Source organism: Triturus cristatus, chromosome 7 (assembly GCF_964204655.1).
Source record: "Triturus cristatus chromosome 7, aTriCri1.1, whole genome shotgun sequence".
In the NCBI taxonomy this organism is placed as follows: domain Eukaryota; kingdom Metazoa; phylum Chordata; class Amphibia; order Caudata; family Salamandridae; genus Triturus; species Triturus cristatus.
The window spans coordinates 1472397821-1472416939 of record NC_140590.1 but is presented as its reverse complement, the minus strand read 5'-3'; the positions used below and the strand labels follow the sequence as shown (position 1 = coordinate 1472416939).

General features: G+C 41.9%; 1 protein-coding gene across 5 annotated transcripts in view; it reads left to right on the top strand.

The window, feature by feature from the left end:
* ARHGAP40 (Rho GTPase activating protein 40) overlaps nt 1–19119 on the top strand; it is a 367732-nt gene that overhangs the window by 311079 nt on the left and 37534 nt on the right. For all 5 annotated transcript variants that reach the window (XM_085619237.1, XM_085619238.1, XM_085619235.1 and 2 more), the window contains 5 exons: nt 3130–3350; nt 12463–12532; nt 16425–16579; nt 16697–16862; nt 18480–18571. In XM_085619237.1, the coding sequence (XP_085475363.1) occupies nt 3130–3350; nt 12463–12532; nt 16425–16579; nt 16697–16862; nt 18480–18571 (704 nt within the window). The remainder of the gene's footprint in view (nt 1–3129; nt 3351–12462; nt 12533–16424; nt 16580–16696; nt 16863–18479; nt 18572–19119) is intronic.

Sequence of the window (19119 nt, the reverse complement as noted above, 5' to 3'; positions counted from 1 at the left end):
GGACCTTTTCACACCGAAGTGGCCGATTACATGGAAAAAAACGTGTATAGTGTTTAGAGAGATCACTGAAGTCCAATTCAGGAAATAATTCAATAACGCCCTAAGGTCTGCACAGATTCCAGACGCCCCTTTCTTCTACAGCAGCAGATACATTTATGGACCAATCATACCAGTAAGAGGAGCACAACACAGCACACTAGTGGTGCCCCTAAATATAGATGTACAGTACATCCAAATGGCGGTAGTTCCTGTTGTGGCAACACTGCTGTTGTAGGCGGTTCTAGTTGGGAAGGGAGGCAGTACAAGACGAAATGTGGATTTCTAATGCATTTCTAACTAAGGATCTGGCCTGGGGGTTCAACGCTGCTCTGCACAACTCTGATTTTTACCACTGGGTCAATTCCAGCTGAGACAAATTGAAACCCAAGCGCAGTTTCTTTGTTTGTACCCGTGATTTGGAAAGGAATAGTAGTGTCACACAGAAGCTTGGAAATTCCATCTATCAGCACAGGGTCAACCTGGCACAATCTCTCCTGTTTTCCCCTCAAAAGAAATTCCTCTTTACTTCTCCGTCTGCCTCTCTGTTTATCTGTTAAGGATTCCTCTGCTAACCAGCCACGAAAGTTCTTCCTAAATTCCAGCTTACTTCGACTGCGTTCAACTTGCGTGAAACAAACGAGCGTCTCTCGGGTGGGAGATGGATAGGTCTCACTTCCACCAGGAAAACATTTGTTACCCGTGAATTTTCTTTCTAGACCCTCGAACTAAGACAAAATCATTCGATGAGGAATTCTTCAAAATACAGTGAAAATATGGAAAAATATGAGGAACTGGGTCCTGAATTAAGCCTGTCTTGACAAATTCAAAATGTTTGCAAGTGTGGCGAGAGTCTAGGTCTGGAGTACAAGACATTATGTACTGTTTACTGACGCCAAATGCGAAGCAGCGTGCGCAACAAGATTCATTTTGTTTGTTTACTTACCTCCGTTAAGCCGTATTCCGGAGTTTACTACCCCCCGCCCTGCGTCACCACCCAGCAGCACTCCCCCCAGGAGCCGCTGCTGTTCAACGTGTGACTGAAAGGGTACTCTATCCCAAAAATGACAAAGTATCCAGACCACCAAAGTGAAGGTTCACCTACCTCATTTAGAAACTGGTAAACCATCGGATTTCCGTCGACTGATCCCCTGTTGGCTCCAGTGATGGAAAGCTACCTCTGATGGAGTACTGGCTGTCAGAGTAAAGCCATCACACCGCTCCCTCTGTTTACAGTGGACGGTCTGATGTTTTTTCCCATCTGTCACCGCTGAGGAAAACCTAGAATTTAGGACCCCCACATCCTAGTAGTAAACTCTCAGGGTGTGGGATCCATTTGCTTTTGTTTTTCAACAGCAAGCTCCCACTTTGGGCGTTTGTTTTTGAAAGACAGAAAAGTTTTAAAAAAAGTTTAGGGAATGGCTGTCAAAATCTATGATGGTCACCCTCCGAACTTTTTGTACCTTGACAGCAGTGCTTAATTTGTAAAAAATTAAGTGTTGCGGCCCTTCTCGGAAGGTGACTGCAGCTTGCACCATACATTGACCGTGCCAGCACTGCCGTGATAGTACCAACACCTAACCGTCGCACTCCTACAGCTGTGACAACTCCGACTATTTGTGGCCACACACAGCTATAATAACGGCGTGAGAGGCTGGTATTATTAATTTCCAATGCCATTTGACTTAATAAACATGGTTCTTGTTCACATCTCAGACAGCACCACCATGTGGTGGACAGTCACTAACACCGGTGTTGACAATTAAGCACTGCTTGACAGGAACCTCAATGACAGTCATACCTATCAAGGTACAAGGATCGCTGCTGACCCAAGGTGATCTCTAAATTTGGCGTCTGCCAGGGTGGCAGGCATAGTGTCCTCTGCCACCCTGGCGAACGGAGTCACTCTAAATCAGTCCCTGTATATGCTGAATACAAAGTAAAAGCACAAACCTTACTGACCACACTAACCTTTGGCCATAAGCAATTTATTACCATAGGGCAGCCTACCATAGATGCAGAGTGGTGGGTATATCCGTGTGTAAGCTAGCTAGGGTTTTCTGGGTTGCAAAGTAATGTGCTAGTCTATTGGTTATTAGATCTGCCCTACCAAACTGCACAAACTGAGTGCAAAATCCATGTTGTGGGGTTACCGAGAACTCGCAGGGGTTTACTGCCCACCCGGTGATTGCCATTGCTTGGCTTTGTCTTTCGTTTGCATGCTTCTTATTCAATGGCTTTCCCTGTCCATCATGTGCTTATCCCTCCCAAGGAACGTAATGTAATCCCCTTACTATCTCTCCAAATGGCTGATTTCTATCTTTCACTGCTCACTTTTAAGAAACCGTTTTTTCTTTTTCAGCTAAGCAAGCCATGAGATTACATTTGTTTTCCAGCTCTGTCTCTCCAGTGTGCGTGTCCCATAGGCCCACCCTGCGCTCTGTGATGGTCTCTCTTTTACTCAACTCTCACCCCTCTCACGTTCTGTTTGTTCCTCACCCTCCTCTGCTTTTCTCACACTCTCCATGTTGCTGTTACCTTCATTTGCATCCCACCCCATGTTCTTTTGTCCACCACACTCGATGTTCTCTCCACGTGTGCCCGGTATTGCTCTCTCCCTTGTGCGATGCTTTTTCCCTCCTCCCCTTCACCCACTCCTCCATTCTCTCTCCCCTTATTCCCTTAGCCCTGAAATCCCTTTGCATTTTTTTTTTTAGCCTTTTTGTACTAAAAAAATCATACTACTTTTATTTATTGATCCAATTGGTGCACCCCATCTTAGAACGGTAAAAAAGAAATTAATCCAACGGTGCCTGCGTCATTCTGCTGGCATGTGCATGCATTCTGACATGACTGTCAGCACTGTCTAGTCATTGCGTCACCTTTTTTCTTCACGTTTATTTTTTGCTGATATTGTACAACGTTGAATAAAAAGCACACCACTGTAGATCATCACCTGAATGCATTGACAAAGCCTCTAGGTCATAAAGAGGAGACATTTTGGGGTTGCCAATGCTTGATCTTCTTGCTTGCATTTTGTCGCTGATACGTCTTCCCTCTGTCCTTAACGTCCTTTTTGACTTTGTACTCCAGAGGGAGAGATCGAGGAGGATTGGCTCCAAGATGCCGGCTTGTCCATCTTGCTCACGGATCACACCGCAGACGCTGAAAACTACCTTCTGCTGTCTACGCTGACCAAGACCCAGGCGGCGGCCGTACAGCGCAGGCTGGACACGTACTCGCGCTCCATGCGGAAGAAGATCAAGCAGCCCGTGCGCGACGTCCGGGATGTGTTTGGAAGGGATGCCTGTATGGTAAGAGCGTTTCTGCTTTTTTCCATTACATTTCCATGGGACGGTTGACTGTGTCAAGGCCATATTTCTCGGTATGCTGAAGTAAATCTGATGCCTACAGCTGCTTTTATTTTGTTGTCATATTTTGCATCTTTTAAACCAGCTGAGATAAGGAAAAGGGCTGGCCTATACTTTTGATTCCCAGAGAGCCAAGTCCTTGCCATAGAGGGCCACACTACTCGGCATACCATGGGCACACCCATACCCACAATGGCTTCTAGCAATACTGAAGTTGTAAGACAGACCAAGAGACAATATTGGTACATCCCACATGGGCTTGCAGACTAGGGGCCACAGTCTATTGAAAGCTTCCGTAGTCGTGCCACACGTATATACATGATAAACCTGTGAGTTCTGAGACTTTTGGGATGAAAAAAGAGAAGAACTTTTTTCACTGCTCTCTTGTTGCATACCAGGCCACTTCTAGTCACACCCCGCAGAGATCCCTTAGCCCCCAGGCAGTGCAAGTATGCCAATTTGCCATTTAGACCAGAGAATACTGAGAGGTGACCCATAAACCTCTCAAAAATACCTGGAAGGGATGCACATGAGCAACCAGCATTAGCTGCCTGAGATCACATATGATTTATTGGGCCCTCCTCACAAGAGAACTGGACTAGGATTGTTAGACGTTTTTATTAGAAGCCAGACTAGTTCAGTATATTTACAAACATATAATAGCAAAAATAACAATAACTGTGATGATAACAAACATATGTACAGAGGCAGCATGTGTTTTGTATAATTTATCTTCCTACTGAGTCTTTCCTAAATAAAATTAGAACCTAAAAGTCTACCATCGCTAGAGGTCCAATACGTTATTGCATACCTGTTCAGACAAGAGCGTGCACCGTGCCCACAGGCCAGTCTGTCTCTGAAAGAGCCCAACTTGCTATGGGCCAGTGTTCATCGCAGTGGAATTCAAAATGCACCTCTCTGCCTGAGGGACGTGAAGACCATGTATTTGTACTTCAATGCCAGGCTATATTAGGGCATTGTCTAGTGATTAGTCAAGTAGTGTGTGAAAGAATGGAAAATCTTAGCCCTTTCTATAAAGATCCATGCAGGAAGCCAAAATGCCTAAGTTAGGACTCTATGCATTATATAAATGATAAAATACCCTTACTGTACATTATAAGGATAATGCAAGTCGCTGAGGAGTTCCTTAACCATATAGAGGAACGAGGCTGAAGGCTGAGTTCCTTTATAAAGTTATGGAACTCCAAGGTGACTTGCAATATCCTTATCCTGTATGCTCAGGGGTACTTTATCCCGTATAATACATGGCCACACCATTTCCTTTCACACAAACCACTTAAAACTATGTTGTGTAGCTCTTTCATATGAAAGAGCGAGCATATTTGCATGAAGAATACAAATTAAACCTCTAGTGCAAAATTAAACACAACAAAAACTTGTTGGATATTAGAAACAGTTCAGCTGAAGCCAGTTTTTAAAATAAAAAGCTGCAGTATCTCGGAATATGTAGAAACATGTAGAAAGATTCTAGCTTTTCTTGATCTAAGGAGTGCAAAAAATAAACATATTCTCTCGGCTTGTCGTTGTAAGATATTAAAACAGGGCAGAAGAAAGAAACGCAACTTTCTGTTTTCATTGCTTTAAACAGCTGCTTAACTTATGCTCTTTTACCTGACCTGCCTTTTACCTCGCTGCTGGATCTGGCAGCAGACATTGTGACATCAGAACTCAACTTAATAAGTTATAAAAGTCGAGTTCTGATGTCTTTTATTTATAATTAACGACAGTGTGTCACTATTCACCGATTTATAAAGAAATAAGAGACGGCATTTATACAGGGATTGTAGAATCCCATGTATTATATGAATATATGAAATAAAAGCTCACTATCGTAATACATAAAACAAAGGCAACTTACTGTTCTATTTGATCATAATAATGTAGCAAAAGCAACCAGCATTATAGCCATAAATAACCGACCAATGATTGTAGGTGCATGGCAGGTACAAATGAAAATGTGTGTGGGACATTCGGAATATTAAGGGGGTTGAGGACCTACCTCAAATAATAATCATTGTCCTTGCCAGAGTGAACCTTAAAAGTCACTAATAAGTCACTAAATAAACCTGTGCTTGACTTTCTGATAGCTTCATTTAGAACTAATGTGTAAAGTATTTATGCAGTACTAAAACTGTAATGAAATGCAAAGCAATAAAAATCCCAAAATGGATTACAAAAATACAGTAAAATTTTATAAAATGACACCAAAATTACAAAAATTCCTTAAGAGGAACCAGAGTAATGCATTTTTAAAGGTTAAAGTAAAAATAGCACCACAAAGTACAAAGGTCAAATGATAGTCACTGGTGGTGATAAAACAGGGCCCAGACACAATTTGATGGTGACCGCGAGGGATTGAAATTCAGATACACTAACCAGGTTTGTCCTGGTCAAATTTTACTTTTTGACTTTAGTCACTTAAGTCTCAATCATCCAACACAGGAGTACACATCTAAAGCAACCAGGACCTCAAGATGGCACTTAGAGACTCACAGGATATCAGATAGAGGCCACACTCAAGGATCTGTTGTCACTGGTCACCTGGGCAGGTGCAGGAAAAGGCCTCTTGCAGCTAGTTGTGTCCCTGTAGCTTAACAGGAGGCCAGCCTTATGACCCGTGAGTCCACTTCTTTGCCCTGGATACAAGAGGGAGAGCATGTCCAGTTTTCAGGGCTCTGTTCAGGTTACAGACAGAAGGTCAGCACTCCTGTTCTTCTCAGGTACAGAGCATGTTCAGAAGTCGGTGCCTGGAGGTGCCACATTTATGCCTGGTACAAACTAGTGAGTGGCAAGGACCCCTACATACTTCCTAACCACTGGAGGCAGAGGTTGCCAAGGCTAACCCTAACCTCTTTGGGAATTTTCAAGATGGCAGACATATTTGCTAACTCTAAATGTGGCTCTGAGGGCTTGGGTTGTGTAAATAGTATTACGATAATCCTAGTGTCCTCCCAGAATTAAAACCTAAATCCGGTTTGTAGCAGTTCTTGTACAAGAGCAAAAGCCGGCATTTCAGTAGCCAGTCAGTGAATATACAAAAGCTGTTTAGGTATGCTGTTCTCGTCCTTTGAAGTGTGTCCCGAGTATTATATGGAAACCACCAGCCTACTTGTCACTATAATGTGAAAAAGGGGCCCACTGTGAAGGGACCCTGACTGGCTAGATGGACAAACAAGTGGTGGGCCTAGGTGTTAACTGCATCTGCTTGTTACAGAAGAGATTTAATCACATCATAGGCAGAGCCCCCAGGCCATCCTGCCAAAGGAATGGAAAAACCACCCACATCCAAGATCCTTTGTCCACTGTGTGGAAGCAATACACATGCAACCCAGAAGGGCCATTAAGGGCCAGGTGAGACTGGCATTAAAACCTTTTAGGTTAGGTAGGAAAGTAACAACTTTCTAAAACTGTAATTTCCAAAATAGTAATATAATATCCAACTTTACCAATAAATTGGGGTTTGAATTACTATTAAAAAGAGTCCTTGAACTATTTCTCTTGCTACTCCCAAACTGAATGTAACACTTATTAAATGTAATAGGGTAAACCAGTGTTAGTCTACGGGAGGCCAGCCTTGTCACAGTGGAAAACAATTTAGGAGATTTTTCACTGCCAGGGCACAAAAAAAATTAAATACACATGTCCTACTTTTTAAATATCATGTACCCTGCCCTATGAGCCTTTAGAAGCCTCTGTTAGGCATGACGTGAAGGTATTAAAAATGAAGGTTTAGGATTAACAAGGTTTTTTTTGCCAGGTCGTAATGGCAGTTTTAAACTGCACTCTTAATCTCCAATGGCTGGCCTGCAGCATTTTGTACGGTGCTACGTTGGTGGTTGGCCTAGTAGCGCTACTGCCCAGTGGTAACATTTATTTTACAGACCCTGCAAGGGAGTAGCCAGAAAATTAAATTAGCCCACACCTTGAACTAAACACTAATGCAACTAAACTAAGCAAGCAAGCCAGACCCTCCCTAGAACAACATTCTTTGTCTCTTCCATCCATGTATATATCCATTCATTCTTTCACCCTTCAATCTACCTGCTATCAACTGTTTTTTATTTTTACATTATCATTCAATCTTCCCCATTCCATCCATCTATTCACCCATCTATCCATCCAATCTGCCATTTGTCCATCCATTCACTCTGCCATCCATCCCTCCCTCCCTCTGCCACCCATTGATCAATCCACTCTGCCATCCATCCGCATATCCACTCTACCATCCTTCCATTCAGGCATTCATCCATCAATGCATTTACTCTGCCATCCATCCACTCTGCCTTCATCCATTTATCAACTCTGCCACCCATCCACTCATCAACTCTGCCACCCATCCACTCTGCCATTGAGCTATCCATCCACTCTGGCATCCGTCCACCCTTCCAACCATCCATCCGTCCATCCACTTTGCCATCCATCCACTCATCTTTTCACCCACTCATCCATCCATCCCTTTACTCTGTCATCCTTTTACCTTCCCATCCCTTTACTCTCCAATCCTTTCACCTGGCCATCCTCCTATCCATCCCTTTACTCTACCATCCTTTCACCTGTCCATCCACCTCTCCATTCACTTACTCATCCATCCACCTATCCCTTTACTTTGCCATCCTTTCACCTGTCCATCACCTATCACTCATCCTTTCACCCACTCATTCATCCACATACTCATTCATCCACCCACTCATTCATCCATACTTCCATCTTTTCACCCTTGCTTCAAATATTCCTTCTTTTTTAACCTGTTCTATTTTACTAAGCTGTGGATTGCATTTGCTCCTGCTTGTTCTTCTATGGACACTGTATTCCAGCATTAATGATGAGCCTTTGTCTGCTGAGCTGCAGACAGAAGAAGCCCATAAAAGAACCCCACCCCCGCTGTAGCTGCCAAATGGGGTTCATAATGCCCTTGAGGCCCTGGGTACCTATAGTGCTATATATTAGGGACTTATAAGTACATTAAAGGTGCTGATCATGTGTATGCCAATCCCTCATGTTTAAAAGGGAGAGCACAAGCCCTTTATCTGTGCTTCTCAGAGGTAGATGCACATAGTTATATGGCCAACAACATCCGGTTCAGCAACAGCGGGCAAACATCTCGGGTGACTCTGTAGAAAGGACACATTTTCAAAAATGTGTCATATAATCACAAAGCACTCTGTCTGACATGGAAACAATGGTGGCTTAAACCGATGCTTACTTTTCACAGCCCTTGCGTAGCTTTCTTTCACCTGTCTCAGCAGTTGTGATTGTGGCCCTTGAACAAAGACTATGTTCCAAAACCGCAGATGCCCTAGAACGATTCTTAAACGAAGATAGTTATAAATACCGTTTTCCTTTAATGTATTTTTAATGCATGTAATCTGTGGGAGTTTATTACTGCCGTTTTGCAGGGAAATGTTGTGTGAGTGTTTCACCAACATGCAGCACCCATAAAAAGTTTCTTTTAGATCGAAACAGGACCTCACATATGAGAAATGGGAGGGGCATCACCAGTGCTTGAAATGGAAAAATAGAAGTGCAGGTACTCTGTAACAGAGTACCTGCTTGTTTCTGAGAAGTGTCGTTACTCTCCAAATAAAAGTATTACATTTCCCTTGAGGTGCCGGTACTCTCCCTATCAAAATAAAAAAAGTGCCGGTACTCAGTACCGGCCCATTTAAAGCATCACAGAGATTATTTGCATTAACATTAGTGAGCTACTGCTGAATTACACTATTTAAAACCCTCATTACAGTTCCTGAATATAAGATGGAAACTGATTTTAAAAATTGGGGCAGTGTGCCTGCGCACTGTCCGTGACATGGCCAAAGAGGGAATGAAAGAGATGTAATTGGATCAAATATTTAAAGCTGTTCCAAACAGGGGACCCCAAATTAAATTTGGCCCAGTGATCCCAAAATCCTTAAGATGTGTCTGCAGAATGTATCTGTTGCTACTTGTGTATGTTCGCCACTGCCAAGAAAAGGCCTCTTCGACGTTGTTTTTGCATCTTAGTGTGTTTTTTGCTCCTGCAAGTGTTTTCACATTCCTGTTGATTTTGCACAAAGGGAGACTTTGCCTGTCAATGCGTTATTCCTACCATAGTGGTTAGGGCTCTTAAAACCATTTCCATACTCCATATTTTACCACAGTTTTTGCCAGCAACACCAAATACATTCACAGAGAGGGGCTTTCCAATAACCTTCCTCAGCCTTTGGTTTGTTTGGGTCCGTCCTTCTGCTATTGGTGGAAGAAATTGTCATTGACAATTGTCATTTGATACCGCCTTAGTCCTCCTCACATGGCACCAACTGAGATTTTGCTCCTGTCATTGGTTTTTCACCCAAAAGTCTATTTTTGTTCGCCTATATGGAATTGTGCTCCCAAATGTTTTCACCCTTAAGTTGATTATGTGCCAGTGGTGGTTTTGCAACACAGGTTGCTGATAACCAGATGTGAGATCATGCTGGTGTCTACCTGATAACCTCTCACTACTGCGTTCTCTCGGTTATGAGTAAAAACCCACAGCTGCATCTTCTAGAATGCAAAAGGGGGCATTGATGTAGGAGGTACAGAAAGCGGCAGGTTTGACAAGGACATGGCAGAAACAGTCTCTGAGCATGTCTGTGTTAGCCTTTGTTAGCACGTTAAAGTAACCACCTTTTAAAGTTTCCAGTGCCTTTGTTTATATTGCCCTAAGCGGTTCCTTGTTGACTCTTATTTCCTTGAAAACAATTAGGGAGGGTCCAAGGGACTATTTAAAGACCAAACAACAGACTCAATCCCCTATTCAATAACTAATAAACCAAGGAAGTCTGGTGGTCTGCACATTCAAGAGAGACAAATAGAAAACATGCAAAAGGCAGGAAAGAAGCTTTAAAGTGCTGTTCGACTATGAAGGATTTCCATCTACAACCAGTGATTGGTCAGTATCATCATCTGGATATCCATCCTTCCCACCACTATAAACCTCTCCAATAAGAGGTGTTCCATGTGGTGTAGGTGTCAACCAGATCACCTGAATGTAAGCCGGGAAGGGGAAAAAAAGAAGACCGCAAAGATCACTGGTTTAGTCAAAAAATGTATCAGAAATGATATATGAAAGGTGCAGTGCAGAAACGTGAAAATTTAAAAAAAGGATTTAGAGGAAAAAAGGGGAATTTTATTCAAGATATTCCTACTAATCCTTTGAATAAAAATTGGTGCAAGAACAGCTTTTAACAAATAGGCTGTGTCAATACGGTCGACATGTTTCAGACTTCTTGACCCAATGGTCAAATGGCTTTCTTCAGGACCTTATAACATACTTGTATTACTACTGCAACAATAAATGTGACAAAAAATAAGTGCATAAAATACAACCTTCGTGGTGTATAACTCTTCGTGCGATCAGTATATATGAATTACCTGTACACAAAAAGGAAACACAACTGCAAGTTTAATCATTCACTCTCTTGATTTGATAGTGTATATTGGACAAGACCAATAACATATCTCCAAGCGCTTACCTGATTAGCACGAGGAGTAAGCCTCACCTCACCCGGTGCTGACTCAGGTTAACCTTTGTGTACAGGTAATTCATATATACTGATCGCACGAAGAGTTATACACCACGAAGGTTGTATTTTATGCACTTCTTTTTTGTCACATTTATTGTTGCAGTAGCAATACAAGTATGTTATAAGGTCCTGAAGAAAGCCATTTGACCATTGGGTCAAGAAGGCTGAAACATGTCGACCGTATTGACACACAGCCTATTTGTTAAAAGCTGTTTTTGCACCAATTTGTATTCAAAGGATTAGTAGGAATATCTTGAATAAAATTCCCCTTTTTTCCTCTAAATCCTTTTTTTAAATTTTCACGTTTCTGCACTGCACCTTTCATATATCATTTCTGATACATTTTTTGACTAAACCAGTGATCTTTGCTGTCTTCTTTTTTTCCCCTTCCCGGGTTACATTCAGGTGATCTGGTTGACACCTACACCACATGGAACACCCCTTATTGGAGAGGTTTATAGTGGTGGGAAGGATGGATATCCAGATGATGATACTGACCAATCACTGGTTGTTGATGGAAATCCTTCATAGTCGAACAGCACTTTAAAGCTTCTTTCCTGCCTTTTGCATGTTTTCTATTTGTCTCTCTTGAATGTGCAGACCACCAGACTTCCTTGGTTTATTAGTTATTGAATAGGGGATTGAGTCTGTTGTTTGGTCTTTAAATAGTCCCTTGGACCCTCCCTAATTGTTTTCAAGGAAATAAGAGTCAACAAGGAACCGCTTAGGGCAATATAAACAAAGGCACTGGAAACTTTAAAAGGTGGTTACTTTAACGTGTTAACAAACGCTAACGCAGACGTGCTCAGAGACTGTTTCTGCCATGTCCTTGTCAAACCTGCCGCTTTCTGTACCTCCTACATCAATGCCCCCTTTTGCATTCTAGAAGATGCAGCTGTGGGTTTTTACTCATAACAGAGAGAACGCAGTAGTGAGAGGTTATCAGGTAGACACCAGCATGATCTCACATCTGGTTATCAGCAACCTGTGTTGCAAAATCACCCCTGGCACATAATCAACTTAAGGGTGAAAACATTTGGGAGCACAATTCCATGAATGTGCAGACCACCAGACTTCCTTGGTTTATTAGTTATTGACTCTTATTTCCTAGCAAACACATCTCCCTTTACATGGTTATCCAAAATCCTTTTAAGTTATGGGCACAAAATCAATGGTATTTAATAAGTGACTTAATAATTACCTACACGATATTCTTGGTATTTGTATGACAGTTAAAAAGTATGTGTAATAGTCCAGAATTTGGATTGTAGAAGCACCTGGCTGATTTTACGAAGAACCATCTTTGTTGAATGCCATAATGGTTCCAAAATGTGCTTTCTCACCATTATTATGTACTGTCTTTGTAGTTAAACTTATGGTTGGTATTTCGTTGTTCTACTCGTGATGCTTTGTTGTGGCGCCGCACTGCCCAACCTCTCACGTAGAGTGTAACCCCATGTTTGAGTCACTTTCCTTCTTTTATGCCACAGGGTCTGGAAGAAGCGGTGGAGCCCACCCTGGACCCCACACACCACAGCTTAGGGAGTGACTCTCATCCAGGTAAGGTGGTCTTCATCAGTCTCGAAACAATTGCAGTGTTAGGGCCATATTCCAATGCACCTTCAGGGCCAGTGATCTGAGGCTTGGGTTAATGTGAGCTTGCCTCCGCCCAGGTGAACAGCTGGTATTGGTGCTGTGAGGAGAAAGGTGCATGCTTTGCTTAGAGGCCAGTTTTGTGAATATTTCTTCAGCTTTGAAATCACTAGCACAGATTGGATTGTCCCTCTCGGTTTGTTTATGAATTTCCAACTTAGTTCTGTCATTGGGCCGTTCAGAGTCCACAATCTGTCCAGTATAGAGTAGGTTAGAAATTGCTATGCTACAAAGATGAGGTCACGCCAGTGCGTAGTCCTAGTGGGAGTTGTATAACGGATAAATGCTGGGGTTTGGATTACTGCCCCTGAAATAACACTTGTCGGAAAACATTTATCGGACGTATTTTCCATCTGCAAACAAATAGCATGGTTTAATAACAATCGTGGCCAGTACTTGATTTGTGCCGGTGGTTCAGTTGGTCGGCACTGGTACTTAGTTTTGGGAAACAGGACATATTTTTTTTCATCAGACTTTGACACAGAGCACGAGAGAGAAAGGCATAAAAGTGAGAAAGTAGAAGATGAAAAATAGGAAAACTGACAAAGCGAGGACCAGAAATGAAAATCAACCTGTTAGAATGAGATAAAGAGGGATGGAGTACAGGGTAAGGTAAGCAGAGGGTAAGGGTGAGGGAGCTAGTCAGCCTTGGTGTTCACCAGCCGTGACATTCAGCAGTGCGGGCGGGGGGGGGGGGGGGGGGGCTCCTAAAAAATCTTTGTTCTTAACTTACTTTTGTTTTACAAATTAATCACTTATTCTTTAAACAGCTGCAGTCTGTTATGCATGCCATATTTCAGGGTGAATTGCTGTTTAGAGTTTACTCCTCTCAGTAATGTTATTGTTTTTATTTTCTGTAATGGGTGCTATGTATTGCAGTATTAATTAACATTTAAAACTCAGAGTATGCCAACCACAGTTTGTGTAGTGAATCCAAGAGCCACTGTTATCAAAAACAAGACCATCGGTCAATGGACTTATGAGAGAGCACACTTTTAAGTCTTGCAGTACCCAAGATTGGTCTGCTCTAGTTTCATTCACATTGTGCTTCCGCCCACCATAGCTTATAGCATGCATCATCTCACTTCAGCCATTGGTTTACCTGACTGTGAGTGCTGATATTCTGCTCTTGCACAGTGTGCACATCCACACAATAGATAGTTAAGTAGTCCCGTCAGTGTATAATATGTATGTGTGTGTGTATTGCGTTTTAGACAAATCTTGTTTTCATACAATGAGTGCCTTCATCAATAAAACACCTTGTCATCTTCTAGTTTGATATCATGTGCTTCAGTTTTAGGTCACTCAGTTTAGTGCACTGTACTTCACTTCTAGGGCACAGTGTCTTAGTGTCCTCTCCCAGACTCCCAGGGAGAATATCCTAAAACTATCCTAAATTGGATTCTGTACCATTGGTATCTCACTTATTACTGCACAGGAATTGTTGTTACTCTCTTCCAATCTAGCAAGGTTGACTGTCCCACTCTCCTAGAAGCTTTTATGTATGCAGGCAATGTATTCTTTATTCTAAACTATAATAATCAACTGCTTCTACATTTTGCATTTACATCACATATAGCCATGAGAGAGCTCAAACCGCTGTCACTGCGCAAGCTCTACCAATATGACGAGACTAGCTGACATACCTTACTATCAGCTTGGTCGGCTAAATTTATGTCATGGTGGGGCCACACGGAATGGATCAAGATGATGATTGTCCCACAAATAGATTTTATGACCTTCATGTTATCCCTACAGCTGTCTTAACTTTTTTTATTTTTAACAATATCGACTCCACAATCTTTGAGTTCCTTTGGAAAGGGAAAAAAGGTAGAATTGCTCTAAAAAAATTAAAACAAAATAAATGCTATGGAGTCCTAATTATCCCCAACTTTCATAAATACTTGCTTGCCTTTCTAATCAAACAAGATACCTGGTGGATCAATACTCACACCAAAAGACAACCCTTTGTGTTTATATTGAAGAATTTGTCACTAAACCTTAATCCTTAATCTCAATGCTAACTATGAAACGGATTATGTTACAACATTCCCATACAATCCTCAGAGACGCCATCGCTGCCCTCAAAACACTTGACAAAAAAACTCACAAGCAAAAGCCAACAATCAGAATATGCTTCCTTGTGGAACAACTCTAAAATAAAAATCGATGGTATTTCCCTTCATGGACACCCTGGTCATTAAATAACCTCTTATACCTCAACGATCTAGGCTCAATTGCAAATTCCTAGACATTTGCAGAGTTACAGAACTCCCACAATTTAAATAATATCGACTTCTACAATTTACTTAAATTGAAGGTCACAGCAAAGAGGTTTACACCATACAAATCAGACCTTATCCCCTTACTCTCAAAACTATTTACCGGTCCCCAGTCAGCTGCCTCATCATATAAGATTTTAAACTCCGCCAATATCAACAACAAAATCACAAATGAAAGACAAAACAAATAGCTAGAAATACCTCCTAATCCCAGCCACCCAATGTTAAACGAAGTAGCCTGTAAAAAGATATGGACTTACGCCCCCAAAACCAAAATTACCCCCCAATACAGTCTAGCTCTTTGAAGTTACCTATAGGAGAATACATGACACTTTGTTAAATTTATTAATGAATATATAGGTGGTGTGATAGGCAAATATAGCTAGAGTACAGGCATCTTGAAAACGTAAGAGAACTGTGTGATTACTTATTCAGTTTTGGAGGGATCTGTCTCCAAACAACGAATAATAAGGTTGGTAGTCTTATACATTAAATTCTGTCATGAACACCCTGATTGTCCTATTGACACAACAGTTCAATCAATTCACAGAGAGCCACATAGAAATTTGCAATATATTTACTTAGAGGTCATTCCTCTCTTATTTGGCTTCAAACTCCAGAGCAGTAGACATAGATAGCAATTCTGACTTCAAAAATATATGAAATTAATTATATAAGCATTGGTCACAGCAGATTTGGCTTCAGTTGTTAGAATCCTGTTACACTGCATCCGAGTACTTGGAACCTCATTCTGAATAATATAAAGTTACTTCTCAGTAAATTTGTATAGATATACCAAGAGAAAAACTCAGTCAAATGTGATAGCTAGTCCACAGGAGTTATGTCATTTAACATATAAGATACTCTACATGTTGACTTTCAGTATCTTTCTTTTTTAATTCTAACTTTGATAAAGTCTTGTGGTTACCAAGTTACAAATGAATGTCATATGTTTTGGAGGCTGTTGGTTTTATAATTTACGTGTCTCGGGAAATACCACAAAATGAATGATCTCCAAGCAGTCATATTTTATTTTTCACGATATTTGTTGGAAGTTTGACACGGACTCATTGCATTCCTACCGTTGTAGGACACATTCATTTCTTCTGAAGAAGTTCAGCATAATATTAAAGGGGATATGGTAATGTTCACAGCCAATTCTTTCTTTAAATGATGGAGGTGATAGTTTCAATATGAAGCCATCACATTTTTATTAGGTTGTTTATCCTTTTGTTTGGGACATAAATACTAGTGGCGTGGATCTAATCAACTGAATAATTCCCTCAATGTCAAAGCGCTTTGTATGAAATTGATCCGCTTCTTCCTTGTTCATAGATGTGAAATCTATTAAATGAAAATCTCCGTGCACGACCATCACTTGTAATGTGTTAGTGCACTTCTGTGCCGTGAAGAGTGGTTTCTCTATTTCATAGTTGTAGTCGATCAAAATGATGTATGTTTCTCACCTGTATTATGTAAGAGCTATTCAGTTTAATTGTTGTTCTCATGGGTAACAGATGCCATAGGATTCACAGTCTACCCTAGTGCACTAAAGGGATCCGGGACAGAGGAGGAATTTTGCATGGATGTGGCCTACTCTGAACAAGCAGCACTTTTGAAGGCCACAGGGCAGGTGAAGTCCATGAAGATAACACCTGAGGGATCCTTACCAGTGAGTGTTTCTTCCACACACTTCAATTAATATTCAGAACATCCAAGGCTATTACCATTTAACTGTGGTTCTGCATTCAGAAATTTGTGCAACTCCCTTTCTCTGTTGTCTCTTCAGAAGTTTGAAATCCCCAAGGGGAGGCTTGGAGTAACCCGCATTGGTGACTTGTCTACTCTGGATATGAAGAAGATCCCCACCCTGGCTTTGATTGAACTGACGGCCCTTTGTGACATCCTCGACTTGGACTTGAAGCGCAACAAACCTGTGAAGCGGAAAACCTCTGGTACGGAGATGCAACAATTTCAACTTCATGTGGTGAAAACCTTGCTCTGAATATGTTTCTGCATGTGTATCTGTGCATGTAATCCATGTATAAACAACTACAAACAAGGGTGTAAGCAGGTATGCTGTCACCACTTGACACAAGGTTTTTGAGAGATGGAAGTTTCTTTAGCTCAGATTGGTTTTAACAAACATTGGGAGCCATGGACTTTTCTATGTACCAATCACCGCAAGTGCCAAAATGAGGTTTTTGATTAAGTCAGTTAAGTGCGTTGAACTTTGAGTCCAATGGCGAAGCAGCTCCTTGACCATATAGCAGATTTCTAAAACATATATGTTTCTGAGCTATATGATTTTGTAAGAAATCTCCATGTTAGCTACCAGAGAGAATCTCAGGGCAATGAACTTTGTGACCCATTCGCTATCTTGTTTAGCTGCTGTATCTTTGTGGTGTGTTATGCTCGATGACATTTATATTTAAGGTTAAAATTCTCTCTAATGGATACAGTATTGTGCAACTGAGCATGATGCATGAAGAAAGCACTTATTTCCGGAATGGATAATTTGACGTGACCTGATACTGCAATTGACACTTAAGGCCCAATTACGAGTTTGGCGGTGCTTCGACGGTCCCGCCGCACTGCCAAACCCACGGTGAAGCCGCCCGCCAGATTACGAGTTTTCTCATGCCTGGCAGGTTTTTTTGGGGGGCGGTGCCTTTAAGAACAGGCACCTCAATGGGAATTTCAAAAACAGTTCATGCTAGGCATGGACTCAAGAGTCCATGGTGTGCAGGAACTAATGTGCATGCACACAGTGGGGGGTACAGGTTGTGCCCCCGTGTGCATTCTCACAGTGTGAGGCACAATGGGGACCTGTAGTGCCCCCTTTGTTTCCTCTCCGCCAAGGTTTACTTGGAGAAGGAACCACCAAGTAAACCCTGATGGAGTGGAAACTTGTAATATGCTTGGTGGGACCACGGTGGTGCCGCAAAGCATATTGCGGCCTTGGGAACACCGCACCACCTCCAGGGAATGGCAGTTCCTTGGCGGCGGCAGCTGTCCCACCACCTAAGCCATAATCAGGTTCTCTGGAGACCGCCACTGCTGCCCCCACGCAAGTATGGCGGTCCTCAGATCGCCAGACTCTTAATCAGGCCCATAGTGGTCCGTCCTTGTTGAAAATAATCAGCGATCATAGAGTGGTGAAAGATTCTATGTGATGGGTAAATGTTTCAGTATATCCTATCCCATATGCCATTTGAAGCAGGGAGGGGAGTAAACTGGATGATCAGAGGAAAACCATCTCTGGCAAGAATATGATGTTATTTCATGAATTCATGAAACACATGGGATGGTGGGTTGCAGAGCTGACTGAAGAATTTGGACTATGAGTGAAGCCCAAGATCAGTGGTCCAGTGAACATAAAAGGGGAGGTCAGCTCTTGCATGCCTACTATTATTGTATAAAGAAGGGGGCTGTGGGCAGGTGGATACATTTGGTGGAGGTGGATGGGGGTCTGAGGTCTTATGACCCGCTTGTTTCCAGGACTAGATTTTTGAAACTATTAGAACAAAACTTTTTGAGGGTAAAATATATTTTTTTTCTTCTGTATACAGAGAATCATCTTTTTGGTGTTCCTCTAAGCAACTTACTGGAAAACGATCAAAAACTCATTCCCAGCACCCAAGTGCCACTGATTCTTCAAGCGGTAGGTCTTATCCAAGGTATCTTCAATAGATGCATGAAGTTAACCAGTTGAATAGCTTTTCAGGATTAGTACCCTTCGAGTAATCACCCATTGAGGAGCTGATGGCATCTTTGAAACCTCATCTTCCCAATTTAAATTCACCAGCCTCACTTCTGGGAGAAGCGATTAGCAAGTGCTGATCACTTGATGAAGAATGGATTTGTGCTCCCAATGGGCCCTGTTCAGTACGTGCCTATTTGGAGTGTATAGAGATGTATGCACTATAAATATGTCAGACTAGGTTACCACTGCATGCTCCACTTGATTTGTTCCCAATCATTTTGTAAAGCAGCTCCCTGTCCCTTTAAATGATCTGGATTGCTAAAAAAAGTATTTCCTATTTGGTCAAGCTGAAGCAAGTATGATGGTCTGCTGTCCCTTGCAGGCCACCATCCCCGCATTTGCAGCCATTCACAGGGAGTCACATATTGTAGCCTCCCTAATTGTTATTCATTAGGCAGCCCTTTTTTGCCCCCTCCACCCACCCTGTGAATATGCAATTTGCAGTG